General features: G+C 43.4%; 1 protein-coding gene across 9 annotated transcripts in view; it reads right to left on the bottom strand.

Moving 5' to 3' along the window:
* DYNC1I1 (dynein cytoplasmic 1 intermediate chain 1) overlaps window positions 1-17,967 on the bottom strand; it is a 231,916-nt gene that overhangs the window by 33,394 nt on the left and 180,555 nt on the right. For all 9 annotated transcript variants that reach the window (XM_083469062.1, XM_083469069.1, XM_083469066.1 and 6 more), the window contains one exon: window positions 4,652-4,792. In XM_083469062.1, coding sequence (XP_083325188.1) covers window positions 4,652-4,792 — 141 coding nt within the window. The remainder of the gene's footprint in view (window positions 1-4,651; window positions 4,793-17,967) is intronic.

Here is a 17,967-nt window from a genome sequence, read left to right as displayed (position 1 = left end):
GTATATAAATCCACTACCTTCTTGAGTCTTTTACATACAACTGATGAATTAAGCTCTGTCTCGCCTTAAAAGCTCCTGCCTGAAGCCTCTGTGGCGCCAGAGCACTTTCTGGATTTTCTGCTCTTGCAGACTAACGTAGCTATTTTTCTGCAATTAGGAAACTTAAAATTTATTATCATGATTATTCGTTTCTATAGTGTTTTAAGCTCACAAACCGCTTTACAAGCCTCGTTTCTTTCATCCGCACTGCCTTATGGTTATCTTATAATTCTGATAGGATTTGAACTGCACGTTTGCTGGACAGCCTTCTACAAAATATATTTGCAGCTTGCATGATGCAATGGTTTTTCATGTTCCATTCTCAGTGGTGGCATTTAGAACGTTCAATCACAAGACCGTTCTCGCAGGGCGGGGGTGGGGGGAAGGATTACAAAGGAAAAGTTCAAGGGACAATTTCTGTAAAATCTGAATTAGGCGCAGTTATTTCACAACTGGAAATTAGGCAAAACTGCAGGCTGTTTCAATTCATACAAAAATGGCATGAGACAAAAATTGTAAGAGAACAAAAAAAAGCAGCAGCCGCTATGGTAAGAGATATTGATTTTCATGTACAGAATATATTTTCTCACAAAGCTTTCTGACTTCAACGTTTCACTGATGCTAAACAGGGCAACAGAGTTTTCTCTGTATGGTTCCTATTTTTAAATTTCTCCCCAATACTGGTATGGAAATCTTATGTTTGAAGGCTTTAATTGCATGTGAAGCTTTGCAATTGTGTGTGTTTGGGCCAGGAGCAGAATATATATCCTGCAGGGAAGAATGAATGGTGCGAGGAGGGGGAAAGAGAGACAGAATTTATTTATTTATTTAGTAAATTGATAGCCCACTTCTCAGTTTAAAAAGAACATTTTCACAGCAGAATACAATAAAGCACGCAAAGAAACCCTGTTTATAAAATGATATTATACTAATATTATACAAATAAAACCAACAAACAATAATTAAAACCCATACCAATTTGATTAAACAAAATTGCATTGTGAACGACAACATTATGATTGACACACCTGATATATGTGCTATTGACCAGAATATCTCAAAAAAAAAAATAATTGTAATTTTCTGGGCAGAATGTCATCTTCAAAATAAAGGCAATATGGACACACCTTAAAATGACAAAATATCTGCCACATCTCCTAGCATCTGCAGGCAGATAGGCTAGGAAAATACTGACTTAGACCTGATCTATGCAATCAGGACAAAAAGGAGCAGAATGGGTTGTATCACTTCAGTTTGGGGGATGCTGGTTGGTATTATTATTATTATTATTATTATTATTATTATTATTCCCTTCAATGAAAAAGCTAGCACATCAAGGAGAAGGTCTGTCTGCTCCCTGTGTGCTGGTATTGCACTCTGCAGGTAGCTTTTGATGCTGTTGTTTTACATACTGGAGCACTGAATAAACATTTATTCTATGTCCGCTCTACTGCCTTACAAACTCCTTTCTTACTCCTTCTGATGAGTTGGTAGACCAGGCCCTTACAGGACAGCAGTTTGAGGGAGGCAAATGATAAATGTATCAAAGAAGCCTAGTGCACTCTGAAAGTGTTTTAAGAACTCCATTCAAATTAGGAAACTCAAAAACGATAAAACACTCAACAACACCCCCCCCCAAAGAAAAACCAGCAAGAAAGACAATAAAATCACTCAGAAATACATCCAAGAGTTTAATGCAGCTGCTTCTTAATTAATAATCTTCTTTTATCAGTACTTACTTTCACAAATTTGTTTGTATTATATACTTACTAGTATGAAAATAAGGCAAGGGGCACTTTGTAAAATCTGGACTTCTCTAGTGGTTATTTTCTATTCTAATGATGTTTATTATTCACTTATGCAGTTTCATCTCATCTTTCCTCCAAGGATCTGAGGGCAGCCTATATTGTTCTTCCCTGGCATTCCTTTTATTCTCCCACCAGCCCTGCAAGGCTGCAAGTGTGACTGGCCCATGGCTTTTGGGCAAGGATTTGAACGCAGACCTTTCTGGTTCTAGCCACTACAGCATCCCGGTCACAGGAGGATCATCCAGCCCTTGTTACTGTACCTCCTCAAGAATGCTGCAGACTTAAGGCACATTCATCAAATTTCAGGGTCAGTTATCTTCTAAATGAAGCACCACACTTATCTAGGAGTAAGTCCCATTGAACTCAAGGGAACCTATTTTCAAGTAAACGATCAATAGGATCAGGCTGTATGTGTGCTTAGGAATATAGCAACATACCCCAAATGTTGCATAGATGTTTGTGCAGAAGGAGGTATTGCTAATTTCAACAGAGCTTAATCTCAAGTCAGTGTACTAAGATTTAATGGCCTTAAAGCCCAATCTTATGCAAGTTTAACCAGAAGTTAAGTCCCATGGAATTCAATGGTGCTTACTCCCAGGTAAATATGGAAGAGGCAACTGCAGCACTACGTACCGGCAGGTGGCTGTCCAGCGTCTGCTTAAGTACTTTCAACAAAGGAGAGTCCAACATCTCTTCAAGGCAGCCTGTTCCGCTGACAAACAGGTCTTGCCTTTAGCAATTTCCTCCTAAATTCTCACCAAAATCTGCTTCCCTGCAGGTTCCAAGGGCTTGCGGGACAGCTGTAACCTACCCCCCTCAGGCCTTGTACACACCACACATTTTAAAGCGGCACGTCTTTCCCAAAAAAATCTTAAGAACTGTAGATTACCCCTCTCAGAGCTACAACTCCCAGCACCCACACAAACTACAGGTCCCAGGATTCTTGGCTGAGCTGGCAGAAGTGTATGAAATGTATGCTGCATATACAGTCCTAGAGGGGGGAAAAAGACATTCACAAAAGGAGAAATAATGAAGAGCTGCTGCAAGCCAGGAAGAAGGCTGGACCTGCGACTCAGGACAGATTTATTTATTATTATTTATTCCACACCATACATTTAAAGCACATTCCACACTCGTTGAAAGCATGCAATTTCACCCAAATAATTCTGGGAACTGTAGTTCCTCCACAGAGCCAAGCACCCTGGACAAACTACAGTTCCCGGGATTCTTTGAGGTAAGTCAGGTGTTTAAAATGTGCACTGAATGTGCTTTAAATGTAAGGTGCAGATCTGTGGCTAGGCTTCCCTTTTTGTCCTTCTTGGCAACGTGAGAAAGCGCAACTTGTGCAACTCCTCTGCAACATGTGGTGCAGAGTTTCAGAGGCATGTGAAACCTCCAAAACCTGCCACCACTGGGACAGGAGGGGGGGAGGGGGAGATGCTCTAAATTCCTCACAGGGCATACAGAAGAAGAAAAATAAATGGGGGGGGCAGAAGTGCAGGTGAATAAATCAGCCCCGACACACCCAATCTTTTTGAAAACGTGAATCAACTCTGCACAAGAGAAGGAAGGAATCTGTGCCATGCCTTTAATCTGGGGCAGAAGGCTTTGGGATGAATGTGCTAAGATGCCAGGTTTGATTTAGAGCCCCTGGGCAAAGACACAGCCTCCCTCACCTTCCTTACAGTGCTTAGCTTAAGGTTAGGGTGGTGCCAGCGATGAACCAAGACAATAGGGATCACAAATTAACAACAACAATAGTTTTTGCACAAAGCAAGTTACAAGCTTGTCTCTTGCTTGAACGTAAGAGCATAAGAGGAGCCAGGATCAGACCATTGGCCCATCTAGTCTAGCATCCTGTCCTCCCAGTGGCCGACTAGGTGCTTGCGGGAAACCCCCAAGCACCACAAGTGCACTCTCCCTCCTCGAGATCTCTGTAGTATTACTGCCTCCAACCACCTTCTCAGGCATGGCCAAACTTGGCCCTCCAGATGTTTTGGGACTACAACTCCCATCATCCCTGACCACTGTTAGCTAGGGATGATGGGAGTTGTAGTCCCAAAACAGCTGGATGACCAAGTTTGGCCATGCCTGCTCAATGTCTATGTTCATCCTACCAGAGAGGTCTTCCCCCCCATAGTAACATTCTGGTGGGTTTCATATTCCCCTAGAGTTGTCGCCAAGAAAGAGTGAAGGATGAAGTGGTGCTTACAGGGTATGCCTGCGGCCTGCCGGATGTTGCTAGCCAGAGCACTAGCCATGCTAGCCGGGGTTGACGGAAGTTAGAGTCCAACAACCAAAGAAGGGCAGCGCCTTGTCTCCCAAGCATCATGTGAGGCAGAAGTTGGAAGGAGCAAGCGGGTAGGAGGATCCCGGGTGTAACCACACCCCACCAATTTAAAGCACAACCGAAGAAGCCTGGGAACTGCAGTTTCCCTGCACAGCACGCTACAATTCCCAGCATCCTGAAACTGTAGTTCCCGGGGATTCTTGGGGGGAAGTCGTGTGCATTAAACGTGCTGAGGACTTGCCCTTTGTCTCTGGCCAAAGGAGGAGGGGGACACCACCAGGCAGGTCTGGTGGCACCCAGAAAAGGACCCTTGGAAACTGATGAAATTAGCAAGCACAGAATTTGGGGTGGAAGCCTCTTTCTAACGAAGGTGGTTTCTTCTCCTTCCCTCCCAATTTGAAGAGAAGGGGTAAGATGAAATAATAATAATAATAATAATAATAATAATAATAATAATAATGGCAACCCAGCAGAAAATGTCAGCTCCCAGGCCCCGATCCTTCTCCCTCCTCACCTCTGTGTCATTATTCAGGTTCCAGAGATCCAAGCGGCCCATCCCATCCACGCAGGCAAAGAGCGCGGGATGCACTGGTGACCACATGACATCGTAGACATAGTCGGCATTGTCTTCAAAGGAGTAGAGCGGCTTGTTGTGCTGGAAGGGAGAGAGAAGCAGAGGGGAAGCATGAAGACTTCGTGGCGCTACTGCTGCCTCGGGCTGTCTGGCGAGTCTAATTAAAAACTTTGCACATTCAACCAAGTGTCATAAAACTTCCCGCAGATGAAAGGTCCCGGGACGGAGAAGGTGGGGCTGCTGCTGCTGCCGCTGCTGCGCTCTAATGGGGGGGGGGCGCGACCACTGTCCAGCAGTGGGTAGGATTGCAAAGTGGGGGTGTTCGTGTAGATGCGGGGGGGGGGACGGGACGTGCGGGGGAGGAGGCGGGTGGAAGGAAGGAAGGGAGAGTTTGGATTTCGGCGAGGAGAGAGAAGGGATTGCGCAAGACATTCCACGCGCAGGTAAAAGGGAGCTCGCAAGCGGCCCATTCAAGGGGAGGGAGGGAGATGCTGCCTGTTGCTCGCGCCAAGGCATCGCCTTCCTAAACTGCTGCCCTGATAAGGGATCGGGAGATTCCCGGGGAGGAGTGGCAAGGGAAGACGAAGACTGCCACCTAGCGGCTGCCGCGAGGATGCGGCAGGCGCGAGCCACAGAGGCGCTTCGGCGGCGGGAGCCGAATAACCCAAGAATGCAGACTTGGGGGAGGCCTGCGGAGATTTCCTTATTCCCGTCTGCACTGCGCTCATTTGGGCGCACTGTGCTTTTAACGGAGGGATGATCTGCTGCTGCTATCTGACTTGCTGTTTAGAATTTGTTTGTTTTCCTTTAAAACCTGTCTTTTCAAAAGGGTGGAGCGTTTTTGTTTTTTACTCTGAAGAGTAAGCCAGAAGTCCATTAAATGATATATATGTATAACACGCACGATATATTTTGAAAAGTCGCTCACTCGCTATGCATTTTTAAAAATATGTCGTAACCAAATTTTGCATGGTCACGGAGCGAATGAAACGGGTTTTCGCCGACGTTTGGATACAACCAGATGCCATTTTGAATCAGGATGGTGGACTGAACATTTCAGAATGGCACTGATTTTAACCAAATTGTGCATGGAGGTTCCTGAGATTAAGCAGCAGGTTTTTGCCTAGGTTTTAACTACTTATTTCAAAATACTGATTTTGTTTGTTTGTTTCTAAGCATTCCTAGGCAATACTGGTTCAAGGCTGCTTTATTAAATAAGGCTGTTATATTAAATAAAAGGTTAGAGAGGTACCTGCTGCCATAGTCCAAAGTGCAAAGGTTACTTCCATGTCTGCACTTAGGGCTAAATGTTTATGAACTGACACAACAGGCCAGTGGTATTGTTGCTGTTGTTGTTACTATTATTATTATTGTTATTGGTATTTCACTTTTCTATTCAAATGCAGGGAGCTCATGGTCACAGTGGCCCTTTCGCGGAACTAAGCAAAAAACTGCCCCTTGAAATGTTACAGATACGACTTCCACATCTGCAGAATGTATTTATTTAGGCAATTAGTATTCCACTCCATATTTCAAAGAAACTTCTGAGTGGTTTACAACATCCTAAAAATATCACAAACAAATACCAAAACAAAAACCCACGTTTTAAAGCAGCACAAAACAATTCCATAGGACATAATGGTTTTGTTTTCGTTTTTTAAAGGAAGCATGAACTTAACAACTTACATATGAGGACCATAATAATTACTACTAGCAGATCCAAAATACAGAAATGGAAGACGGGCAACCAGTCCCACTCACCAGTGTATTTATAGGTAGCAGTAGGACTTTCACTTCTGCTGCTATCTCTTTAACTTAAGCTCACACCAGAACTGACTGCACACGCCCCTGCCCTGGGGCTCCCTGCTGTCACAGGGGTGCACCCACAAGCTCTCCTGCCCCCTGGGAAAAGGTAGTGTTTAAGCAGCTCCCACGGTCAGTTCCCACATGTCAATTTTCATATGCACTCATATGAGGCACTTTTTTAAAAAGAAAAGATGGCTGCTGTTCTGATCAGGGAGGAAGGGCTGTAATTCACTAACAGAGCATCTGATTTGCATGCAGAAGGTCCCATGTCCACCCAGGTATGGCTGGGAGAGAGCACTGCCTGAAACCCCAGAAAGCAGCTGCCTGGTCATTGTGGATAATACCGAACCACATGGACAGCTTCCTATGTTCCTGAAGGCTTCTCAACAGGGGCACCAGGATATTTCCTTCTGCAAGCATCCCTTGGCAAGTCAATCACTCATCTTCCTCCTGATAATGTATCTCAGGATGGAAGAAAAACACTATACGAGCCCAGCCACGGCTTCTCTGCCAAACACACACATCTTTTCACTATGCATTAGAATTTAGCTATCAGGCGGCATGTTCTGGTGCCACATTTCCCTGCTAAACTGCATTCTCCGGCTCATCAAGTTACTTCTGCTCTTTTCTTTTTCTTTCTTTTTCTCTCCCCAGGGCTTCTCTTCACTTTTTTTCTTGAGGACAAGGTGATCTGTAGTTTCTGGATATTCTGAAAGCCAGTTCTCCCTCCCCCTCCCCCGAGTTTAAGACTTGAGTTTGAAGCAAGGAGGTGGCAAGGTTCAGAGAGCACAGCTGCGCTAAGAGAGCGTGGTGCTGTTGCTTGACTCTTAAGTGCCTACGCGTCATTTCATTTCACAACAGACTGGAAGTTCGAAGCAAGTTTTTTTTTTTTTTAAGTACACCGGGTTCGTAACATGTAATTGGGTGTTATGAATTATTCATCACATTCTGGCTCGTCTTAAGTCTGATTTCTGAATAATGGCTTTGCTAATCCCAGATCAATTAGTGTGAAATGAAATTTAAATGATAATGAAAACCCCAGAGATAAAAGAAAATTAAATATTCTCATCGCTTGTGACAGAAATCTAAACAATGGGATTTCTACATGTGTGCCTATGTATGTGTATTTGTATATAACATAATTTGCATGTACTGTATACAGACAAACACAGTACACACACACACACACACACACACACACACACACACACACACCCCTCTCTCATACACATGCACACCCCAGTCTATATCACCCCCTGTGGGGTTTAATCTCTCTTTACAAGAAAATCATGATAAAGATCATACAGAGATAATTGTTTTTTAAAAAACCAATTGACTGCAACTTTAGTTTGCAAAGTGCAGCCAATCTTCCAGTCATTCTTGACTGCATTAGGTATCCTTATGAGTTATACAGGAAGATTCATAGCTCTGTGGTAGAACATCTGCTGGGCATGCAGAAGGCGCAGGTTCAACCCTTGGGATCTCAATGTAAGGTGAGTAAGGGAGGGACATGACTGAGCTGAGGTGTGGAGAAAATGGACATAGAACACTAGAACTCAGGGACATGCTGTGAAGCTGAACGTTGAAAGATTCAGGACAGACACAAAAAGGCACTTCTTCATAATACATAGTTGAGCTATGGCATTTCCTCTCAACAAGAAGTAGTGATGGCCGCTCATCTGGATGGCTTTAAAAGTAGATTAGACTGATTTTCACAGAAGGTCAGTGGCTACTAGGCACAACGTCTATGTCCTAAACCCAGTACGCCTCCGAATACGAGTTGCTGGGAGTTACAATTGCAGTAAGGGCTGTCGCACTCAGATTCCCCTTGCAGGCTTCCCATAGATATTTGGCTGGCCATTGAGAGAAGAGAATGCCGGACTATGATGAGCCTTTGGCTTGATCCAGCGGGGCTCTTGTTACGTGTGTCATATGAAGTTCATAAAGGATGAGCTTTGAGTCCATGAAGAATGTCTTCTGAAGGGGTCAAAATTTCCCTTTGAAGATTGTTTGTGTGTGTGTGGTTCTTAAAGGAAAAAGTGAGCATTTTACTCATGCATCCATAAGGTAAAGGTAAAGGGACCCCTGACCATTAGGGCCAGTCGTGACCGACTGGGGTTGCGGCGCTCATCTCGCTTTATTGGCTGAGGGAGCCAGCGTACAGCTTCCGGGTCGTGGCCAGCATGACTAAGCCGCTTCTGGCGAACCAGAGCAGCGCATGGAAACGCCGTTTACCTTCCCGCCAAAGTGGTACCTATTTATCTACTTGCGCTTTGACATACTTTCGAACTGCTAGGTTGGCAGGAGCAGGGACCGAGCAACAGGAGCTCACCCCGTCGTGGAGATTCGAACCTTCTGATCGACAAGTCCTAGGCTCTGTGTTTTAACCCACAACACCACCTGCGTCCCCACAAAACATCTCAGGAAAAGTAGCATTTAAGAGGACTTGGTTTTAACTAGGGATGGGGAAACTTTGGCCCTCCAGATGTTGATGGACTGCAGCTCCCATCCTCCCTCCCTGACCATTGTTTATGGTGGCTGCATCCACTGAGAGGAGGAGTCCAACATAATCTGGAGGCCCATTAACCTTGGTAAAAACCAACACTGATCACTGATTTCTACTGCATGCAAGTACTGCATATGTGCACAGAAATTCACAAAACTGGCCTTAGACCCAGTAAAGGTTTGGCAAAGTCACAAACACATACGCCGCATGTTAATCATGTCTAGGTTTCCACCAGCTCCTTGATCAACCCCTGATTGCGGCACCCACCTCCTTTCCATCACAAAGAATAGCTTGGGTATATAGAAATATGACAATAAGTATAACTGTATCTAGGGCTAAAGTCCCGGCTGGTTCCCCGGCATAGCTGCATGAAGGATCTTCCTTAATCCAGGAGGCGCCACACGTTAAGAACCTCGCTGCTTAGAGGAAGGCATGTGGACATGTTTACAGGTTTTAACTAGCATTTAGCTGCTTAAAAGCTACAATGAAATCTATCAGCTTTGCTTGTTTCATGAAAGAGGTATTTCACACTCTTGGAATGGCGGAAGCAGGCTCTCCACGAAGGTGCATCTCGCAACGGTGTCTCCAACTCTAAGAGCCATCTGATCAGAGGTCCTTCACCCAGCGGAGAGCCACCCAGCAGAAATCAAATTTGAACCCAGTCAGGAAAAGAGCCTTTATGCTTGTGGAGTTACTGCTACCATTTTAAAACTACTTTACATTGGAATTTTTCTCTTTTTTAAAAAATAATTTTATTAAGTTTTCCATTTTAACAATCCAATCAGATCACATTAAATATTCCAAAATATTCCAAATACATATAATATAGTCCCAATATTTTGCCAAATTATAAATTTTTGTTGGGGCTTCCCATGCTTCAAGTTCAGTGGGGTCCAATCATCTTATGTTTCTACTGCTTTGAGTTTCCAATAGTTCCTTCTTTAAATCTTCATGTTGTTATCCTTCCAATTATTCTCATCCCAGGAATAGTTCTGCGAGGCAGCTGAGATCTCTTAACAAACAACTGTCCGTATCCAGAACAAACAGCCTCCAGAATATTTTGAGAGAATCCATGGAAATCAACCAGTTTTCACCTGGTTCAAATCTGCAGTTGCACATGGCCTACACATTTGCATCCATTTTATACCAGTTTCACAACCCTGGCTTTCCGCAAAGAATTCTTTGGTAGTTTGGTGAGGATGTTGAGATTCTCTTACAGAGATCACTTCTCTGCCCACCTGCCCCGGACTATATTTCCCCCAGGTTTCTTGAGGAAATGGAACATCTTTCATACCACATTCAATCTGTGGTGTAGATGTGCCCTTAAACTTTACAACAGCACTGTTTGTTGGGGGCCAGGCTGCAGCTTTCAGGCGGCAGGAAGGGAACACCTGCCTGTTAAGATGCAGACACAAGGAATGGTGCTGAAAGTTGATCCCAGTCTTCAAGTCATGCTCTTCAGAGTTGCTTCTCTTGGCTTCAGTTAAGGTAAAGAAATGTGGCTGCTCTCTCTGCAACAGCTGTCACCAGATGTTGTGGATGACAACGTTCAACTTGGGACTGATAGGTGTTGTAGTCCAAAACATCTGGCTGATGAAGGCTGCTCTACAATATCCAAAGAGCATGTCATGTTTTGGTTTATGCAAAAAGCAAATGTAGCAATGTTGGTCTGCAAGACAAAAATCCACAAACTTTTAGAAATACCTTTATTAGGCCACTTTGTTGTTCCAATAAATAACGAAGTGCAGGACTCATTAATCCCATATTCGTTATTGGGAGAGACATAGCAGGAATACACGTCGGCTCAAAAAGCTTTGTTCATAGTTATAACAGAGTTCGCTTTTCTATTCTATAGCGGTTTCACTATTATATAGCACATGTTGAAAGTTATGTCTGGAAAAAATCTAGTTACGGCTGGAGAACCGTATGTCATTTTTATGATCATCCTGTACTGTTTATAATAGTATTTTATCTCTTTTGTAAATCTTGTTGTACACCAGACTGGGATTTTGTATGAGGGGCAGTCTATATGTATTTTTAACTAAATGAATAATTTATAAAATTCAATTTTTTTATTTAAAAAGTCATACTCTTAATGTTCTAGCTATGGCTTAAAATGTATTTATTAACTAGAACAATAATTCACATGCATTGCTAATATATACCAAGATCTTATGATTTTGTATTTATAGCTAGTAAAGGTAAAGGGACCCCTGACCATTAGGTCCACTCGCAGCCAACTCTAGGGTTGCGGCACTCATCTCGCTTTACTGGACGAGGGAGCCGGCATACAGCTTCTGGGTCATGTGGCCAGCATGACTAAGCCGCTTCTGGCGAACCAGAGCAGCGCACGGAAACACCGTTTACCTTCCTGCAGGAGCAGTGCCTATTTCTCTACTAGTGCTTTTGAACTGCTAGGTTGGCAGGAGCAGGGACTGAGCAACGGGAGCTCACCCCATCACGGGTATTCGAACCGCCGGCCTTCTGATCGGCAAGCCCTAGGCTCTGTGGTTTAATCCACAGCGCCACCCGTGTCCGATTTATAGCTGGATAAATAAATAAATAAATAATAAAAAGTAATCTTTTTTTATTTTAAAAAAAACTTTATTAGGCCAAGTAAAATGTCACAAAAGCATGAGCAAGTTTTCAAGTTATCCAGAACTTAACCATGTTCATTCATTTCCATGCACTCTGAGTTAGCTGAATACTACCTCTACTCTCTCGGAGGTATTCATGGGATCACAGCTTTAGTTTGTACTCTTATGCACCAGGCTATCTCACCAAATGTAGGCAGGTCACATCCACACCACTTGAACAGTCATGGCCTCACCCAAAGAATTCTGGGAACAGTAGTTTGTTAATGGTGCTGAGAGCAGGACCGCCCCCACACACAGAGCTACAAATCTCAGCATCCAAAGCAAACTGCAGTTCCCAGGATTGGGGGTGGGGGGTGGTGGAATGCCATGGCTTTTAAAGTGGTGTAGGTGTCTTTTAAATATATGGCGTTGGTGTGGCCCAGGGCTTTCTTCATAATGCCCAGGAACATTTCTTTTCTCTCTCTCTCTCATCTCACCACTCATTCACTTGGGTAGCATCCATCCATAGGTAACTCAAAAGCTTGCTCACTATTTTGTGACATTTTCATTGGCTGTACTGTTGCTTTTGGATCTGCCTCCTGGACAGCAACAGAAACAGACTAACGTGATTATTTGCCATTTTTGAAGATGACGTACACCTTCCTTTTCGACATGGGCTCTCCTCAAAAGAGAACCCCATGATCATCTCCACTCCACACGAAGTGTTACTTTGTGTTTTGGTTCGTTCCTCTCCTTGGTGGGCTTGAGCTCAAGATCGGGTCACAATTTGCAAAGTAAGATCGCCGTGTTTCTAAATCGCTTCTCCTGCTCCAGTGCCGCTGTGAAGTCCCGGCCGCTTTGCTTAATTGATTTCTATGCCAAGGATTTAAAAAATGTGCCATGCTTTTGCATGAGCATGTGGAAGCTATTACAAGAGGAGAATAAAAAGGGGGCAAGAGGGAAGGCTTCCAAGAGCAGACTAAGTCTGGAGATAACATGATGATTAGGCTTTGTGGTTTCTTTTAAAGTCAGGGCATCATAGCTGTGTTCATAGGAAGGAACCAATGAAAAAGAACTTGGGTCACTGGCGCAGGAGATTTACTGTGCAATCCTAGGCATGCTTACTCAGAAGTAAGTGTCAGCTGCTGGTACATAAAAAGACCTGGCAAGCTGGCACATTGTTCTAATTTGCATAAAATCTGTATATGCTTAGTTGTTTTTATATATGCACATTCAGGCCATGTTTCAGTGATGGAAAAAAACCTGACTCTAACTGGCAGGACTTATTCTGAACTATGAGTGTCAACAGTCTTTTCTGGGTCTAACTGCTTTTTATGTGCACAATACAAATAAAATAAGTCTTACACAACAGCTAAAACCCCCATACATTTTTCCTTATCCACCCCATCCAACAATTGTATGTACTTGCAAGTTCCCCAGCACCAATCAATACCATCCACGCATGATAAGCATAACACCACAGATCAACACAACCTGTGCCGCAACTGGAAAGCAGGAAAATGTTCTATGCGCAGAGCAGATAACGCAAGAAAGTTGGTTAAGCCACACGCTGTGTTGTGCATTTCATCATCAAGATATGAAGCATGTCTGTCTTCAAGGAGTCCCAAGCAGTGGTTTCTCCTGGTGCCCATTTCAGCCTTCTCACAACAACACTATGATCACAGTGCTTATGGGGAATAGTAGTAGTACAAAGAAATCTTAAGGGGAAAAACCAAAGCAGGCAAAGTTGGCTGGAGAGATGTTTTTCTCCCTTTCCCATAATGCTAAAGCCTGGACTCATCCAGTGAAGATGCAAGGTAGACAAAAGGAATCACTATTTTGCCCAGTGCCAAGTTAAACTATGGGATTTTCTGCCAAAACATGTAGTGATGCCCATCAAACTGGATGGTTTTAAAAGTGTCTATTAGCAATGATGATTGTGTACAATATGCCTCTAATACTAGTTCTTTGCTTTAATATGCAACCTTCTTAGAGCCAGGACTCACCTTTACGCTTCATCTATTACACAGAAGCTACTTTTAGTTATTTACTGTATCCAATCTCTCTTCCCCTTTAGTTCCTTCCTTCCTTTTTTAAATCCCTTCACAGCAAGAGCAAAAAGAAAATGGCAATGGTAATGTTAGCATGATCCACCTTAAGTCAGAGCATGACACAGACATGGGACACAGCTAGAGGAACAGTGGAAGAAGGTAGGAAGATGCCATATGCTGAATCAGGTTGTTGACCCGACTATGCTGATTATCAGTGGGTCTCCAGGATTGCAGACAGGGGTCTCTCAAATCCATACCTAGAATGCCAAAGATTGAACCTGGGACCTTCTGCAAGCAAAGCAGATGCTCCACCAATCATTCCCATCAGTTGGAATCATAGAGGTGGAAGGGACCACAAGAGTAATCTACTGTGGTCCTACCCCCTGCAATGCAGAAATCTTTTGGCTTGAACCCACGACCCTAAGATTAAGAGTCTCAAGCTCTACCGACTGAGCTATCCAAACCCCAATGCAATATACAAGTGGTAAATATACACATTTAATGTGCATCTGACAACCATGCAAGATGGATAAGAAGAGCAGGTTCGGTATAGTGGATAAAGTATTGGGCTTGAACGAGAGCCCTGGGTTCAAATTTCCATTCAGCTATGAAGCTCACTGCCTGACCTGGGGGTCATTAACTCTTTTTCAGCCTGCCTGCCTCCCAGGATGTTGCGAGGGCAAAATGGCAATAGAATAAAATGGATCCCATTCTGAACTCCTTAAGGAAGGCATAGGAATGTGATAAGTGATAAATGGCTTAAACCTCACCTATGAAAATGCTTAACACCGAGAGAGAAGGGGGGAAACACAGTGAATTCCTCAAGCCAGACACCACCTGACTCTGGAAAGCGTCAGTCTGTCAGGCAGCAGTTTTTTGAAGATGTGTTAGGGGTATTTTGGGAGGGGGGAGGACTTGATGCTGACAGGTAAACTGGTTATTGAGTTAATCTCCTTAGCGGTTTTATAAAATCTGTTGAGTTGTGACTCACATGGGCCGGTGCTGCAATTCTTACTGTGCATTAACTCTTGTCTCTCCTTTTGCTTCCTTGATAACCGAATACTCCTGCAGCTAAGGGTGTAAGGAGAGCCCAATGGATGAGGCCAACAAGATGGCTAAGAATGCTTCAGTTCCAAAAGAAGAAAAGCCATGGCTCAGGACTGCCTAGGGCCTGCAGGCTTTGCTCTTTTTCAATGATTGGAGGAAAACACTCTGCACATGTTCAGAATCTTTAAACCCCAAGTTGATCCATCATTATGCATACATACAATAAGAGTCAGTACAAAAAGGTGGAGTGCAAGACAATCTAGACATAGCTCCAAAGAACTTCAACATTGTGGCACAGCACTGTGTGATGTCTGTACACTAGTAAGCAGACAAGGCATTGATATAAATATGGGACATGAACAGTCCTGTGTTTATTTGTGTATTAGGAGAAATAGCACCAAAAGGGAGCCCAGATCCATGTCAGAAAGAGAGCCAAGGAATCACTATTGCTTCTCAGCAAGCTCTTTTCAATAACCATTTCATAGCTACCATGCTTTCGAATGGAAAGTCTACTATGGCTCGGTAGAATACACTAGTTTCCTCCGACAGCCAAGATTAGTGTTTGTGACTGTTAAAACTAGAAGGCCTGTGGAGATTTCATGGGTCATCAGTCATATAGACTCAAAAGTGATTTATTATCCAAGACATCCCTGCATATGTAAGATCCCCAGTACATTTCCTCACTCTGACATAACAGAATATTTAACATTTGTTGACAGCCAGGGGAAAATAGGTTGTTTCAAAGGTTTGGTGAGAGTATGTTACTGGGGGGCTCTGATCTATGTCCCCTCAGGGACTATAGGCAAAGCTGATTCCAGTCTGAAGGGAAGCCCTGCTTTCAGCTGAGAATGGTTGATGGTGGTCCCGTTGTTTGCAGAGGATCCCAAATTTTGGGGCTTGTAGTTGAGCACGAACCTTGTGTTTGATGTATCAATTAATCAGTTTGTGGAGCGCTACAGAATGTAGAGGTTTCTCTGCAAAACACTGTAAAATAATGGCAAAACTTTGGTACAGGTTTGGAGGAGAGTCCAAATTATGGGGTTTGTAGTTAATTTGCCTGTTGAGGGTCAAAGTTCTAATGCCTAGACGGGAGGGGAAGTTCACAGATGATGATTTTGAAGGAGCGAATAACCTAGAGAGCAAACATAACTGCTACTAGCCTCATTGTTAAGTTTTGCTTACTTTTGGTAAGCTTCCAAAGGAGGGGTGGGCAATCCTTTTTACTGTCAAGTCATGTATTCCTTCTGAGGTAATCTGCCAGTGGGGTGGGCCCACCAAGGGGAAGAACCCAAGACAGCTGTGGGCAAGACCAATGCCAAAAGCAGACCTCCCCGCCACACCCATTTGCACTGTCTTCCTAAAGAGGGCTTTTTCCAGTTGGAACTCACCGGAACTGAGTTCTGGCACCTTTCAGGTGGGAGCCATTTCCATTATTAGAGGAAAAGGGTGAGTTGTGGCACCTCTTTTTCTAGAAAAATAGCACTGCTTCCCGCCACCTCCTTCTTTCTCCCTCTCGCTTCCTACGAAAGGAGAAAGAGACTGCTCTTGCCAGAGTTGTCTAGACTGATCCGTCGCAGTCAGCTTTGGAAATTACGCCAAGGGCTACATGCCCACACCTTCTCGAAACATTTTATCTTGGGCCTGAAATTGGTTTCTTGTGAGAACACCACATAGGAACCAAACCACCCTTTCCGGTCTTCTGTGTGAAAAGCTAGACAAAGGCTGGGGAAGCTGTGGCCCAGCAACATAGCTTATGATCGGGAATTGTGAGAGCTATAGTCCAGCAACATCAGGAAGGCCAAAGGTTATTCAGCTATGCACTAGACCAGGCATCCCCAAACTCGGCCCTTCAGATGTTTTGGGACTACAACTCCCATCATCCCTAGCTAACAGGACCAGTGGTCAAGAATGGTGGGAATTGTAGTCCCAAAACATCTGGAGGGCCGAGTTTGGGGATGCCTGCACTAGACTGACGGTGACACACAGAGCTAGGTTTTCCTGGTGGTAGAACCCTGATGATGGAGTTTGCTTCCTAGAGAGGCTTTGTTGGAATCCCTTTGGAGAATGGGGAAAACAACTCGATTGAGAAAAGCATATGGAGTTGGCTAATCTCTCTTTTTTAATGGTGCTGTGATCCTGTTATTTATATATGCAGAATATGCTCATTTTGACCGTCATCTGCACATTGTTATGTTTTGCTTGTCTGTGATATAATCTGACTCAGGTTCTTCAAACTGGAGAAAGGGGAATATATACAAACTGAGCAAGGAACAAATAAGATGAAAACTTGCAGTGTCAGCAAAACAAAAAACAAAAAAACCACCCCTGCTTAATATCAAGCCTGTTACCTGATGTGTCAGATCAACATCACCAACCGTGGGGTAGCATGGGGAGTGGAGAGGCATTATGCCAACACTGCAGGCAGATGAGCTGCTGCAAGCCTCCAGAATCTGTCTGCAAGCCTCCAGCCACCGTCTGCAGGAGAGCCCATTAACTTCAAAGGGACTTCTGTAGAATAAGTGGTTTCACAATTACAACTGAAGGCTAAATCCTCTGCTTGATTCCCAGCTTTCTTTGTCTAAAGCAGCATTTCCACAAATGTATATCAGCAGCAAACTTGGCGACTATGGCTTATCAGTACTGAGTAAACCTACTTATATTTCACTCACACATTAATTCTGTGTTGAATTTTCATGAGCTTTTCTCGCTACCTAAGTCATCATTTGGAAGTAGAAATGAATCGGTCAATGTCATTTTTTCACCACTTCTCTTTTTCCCAGACTTGAGTTCAGTTTGCAGATATAGATAGATAGATAGATAGATAGATAGATAGATAGATAGATAGATAGTCTGCACAAAAATTGTCAGCATTTATTGTGCATTTCTTCTAATATACCAATTTTTGGGAGCAATTTTGTCTAGCATACATAATTTCGCAAGCAATTCCCCACAATAGCATTCATTTTTGTGTTACTGTCATTAAGATATACATTTTTATGCACACCTTTTTTTGTAAATTTAAAAAATTTGGTTTCCAATATACCCCCAATAATAGCTAAATTATAACAATAACAATTAATTCCCAAATTATACAATTATCAGAATGCCATTCAACTTCCTAATAATACATTTCCCTGCATGGTGGAACAGGTGCATTTTCGATCTTGTATCACTGTGTTGCATAATCTTAATTAATACCAGTTACATTTAAGTTATAATAATCATCCCTTAGTCAACAGCTACATAATTAATGATTTCCATTTGTGATGT

Source organism: Podarcis liolepis, assembly GCF_965112155.1.
Source record: "Podarcis liolepis genome assembly, chromosome: 12".
Classification (NCBI taxonomy): Eukaryota; Metazoa; Chordata; class Lepidosauria; order Squamata; family Lacertidae; genus Podarcis; species Podarcis liolepis.
This window is presented reverse-complemented; position numbering and strand designations above follow the sequence as displayed.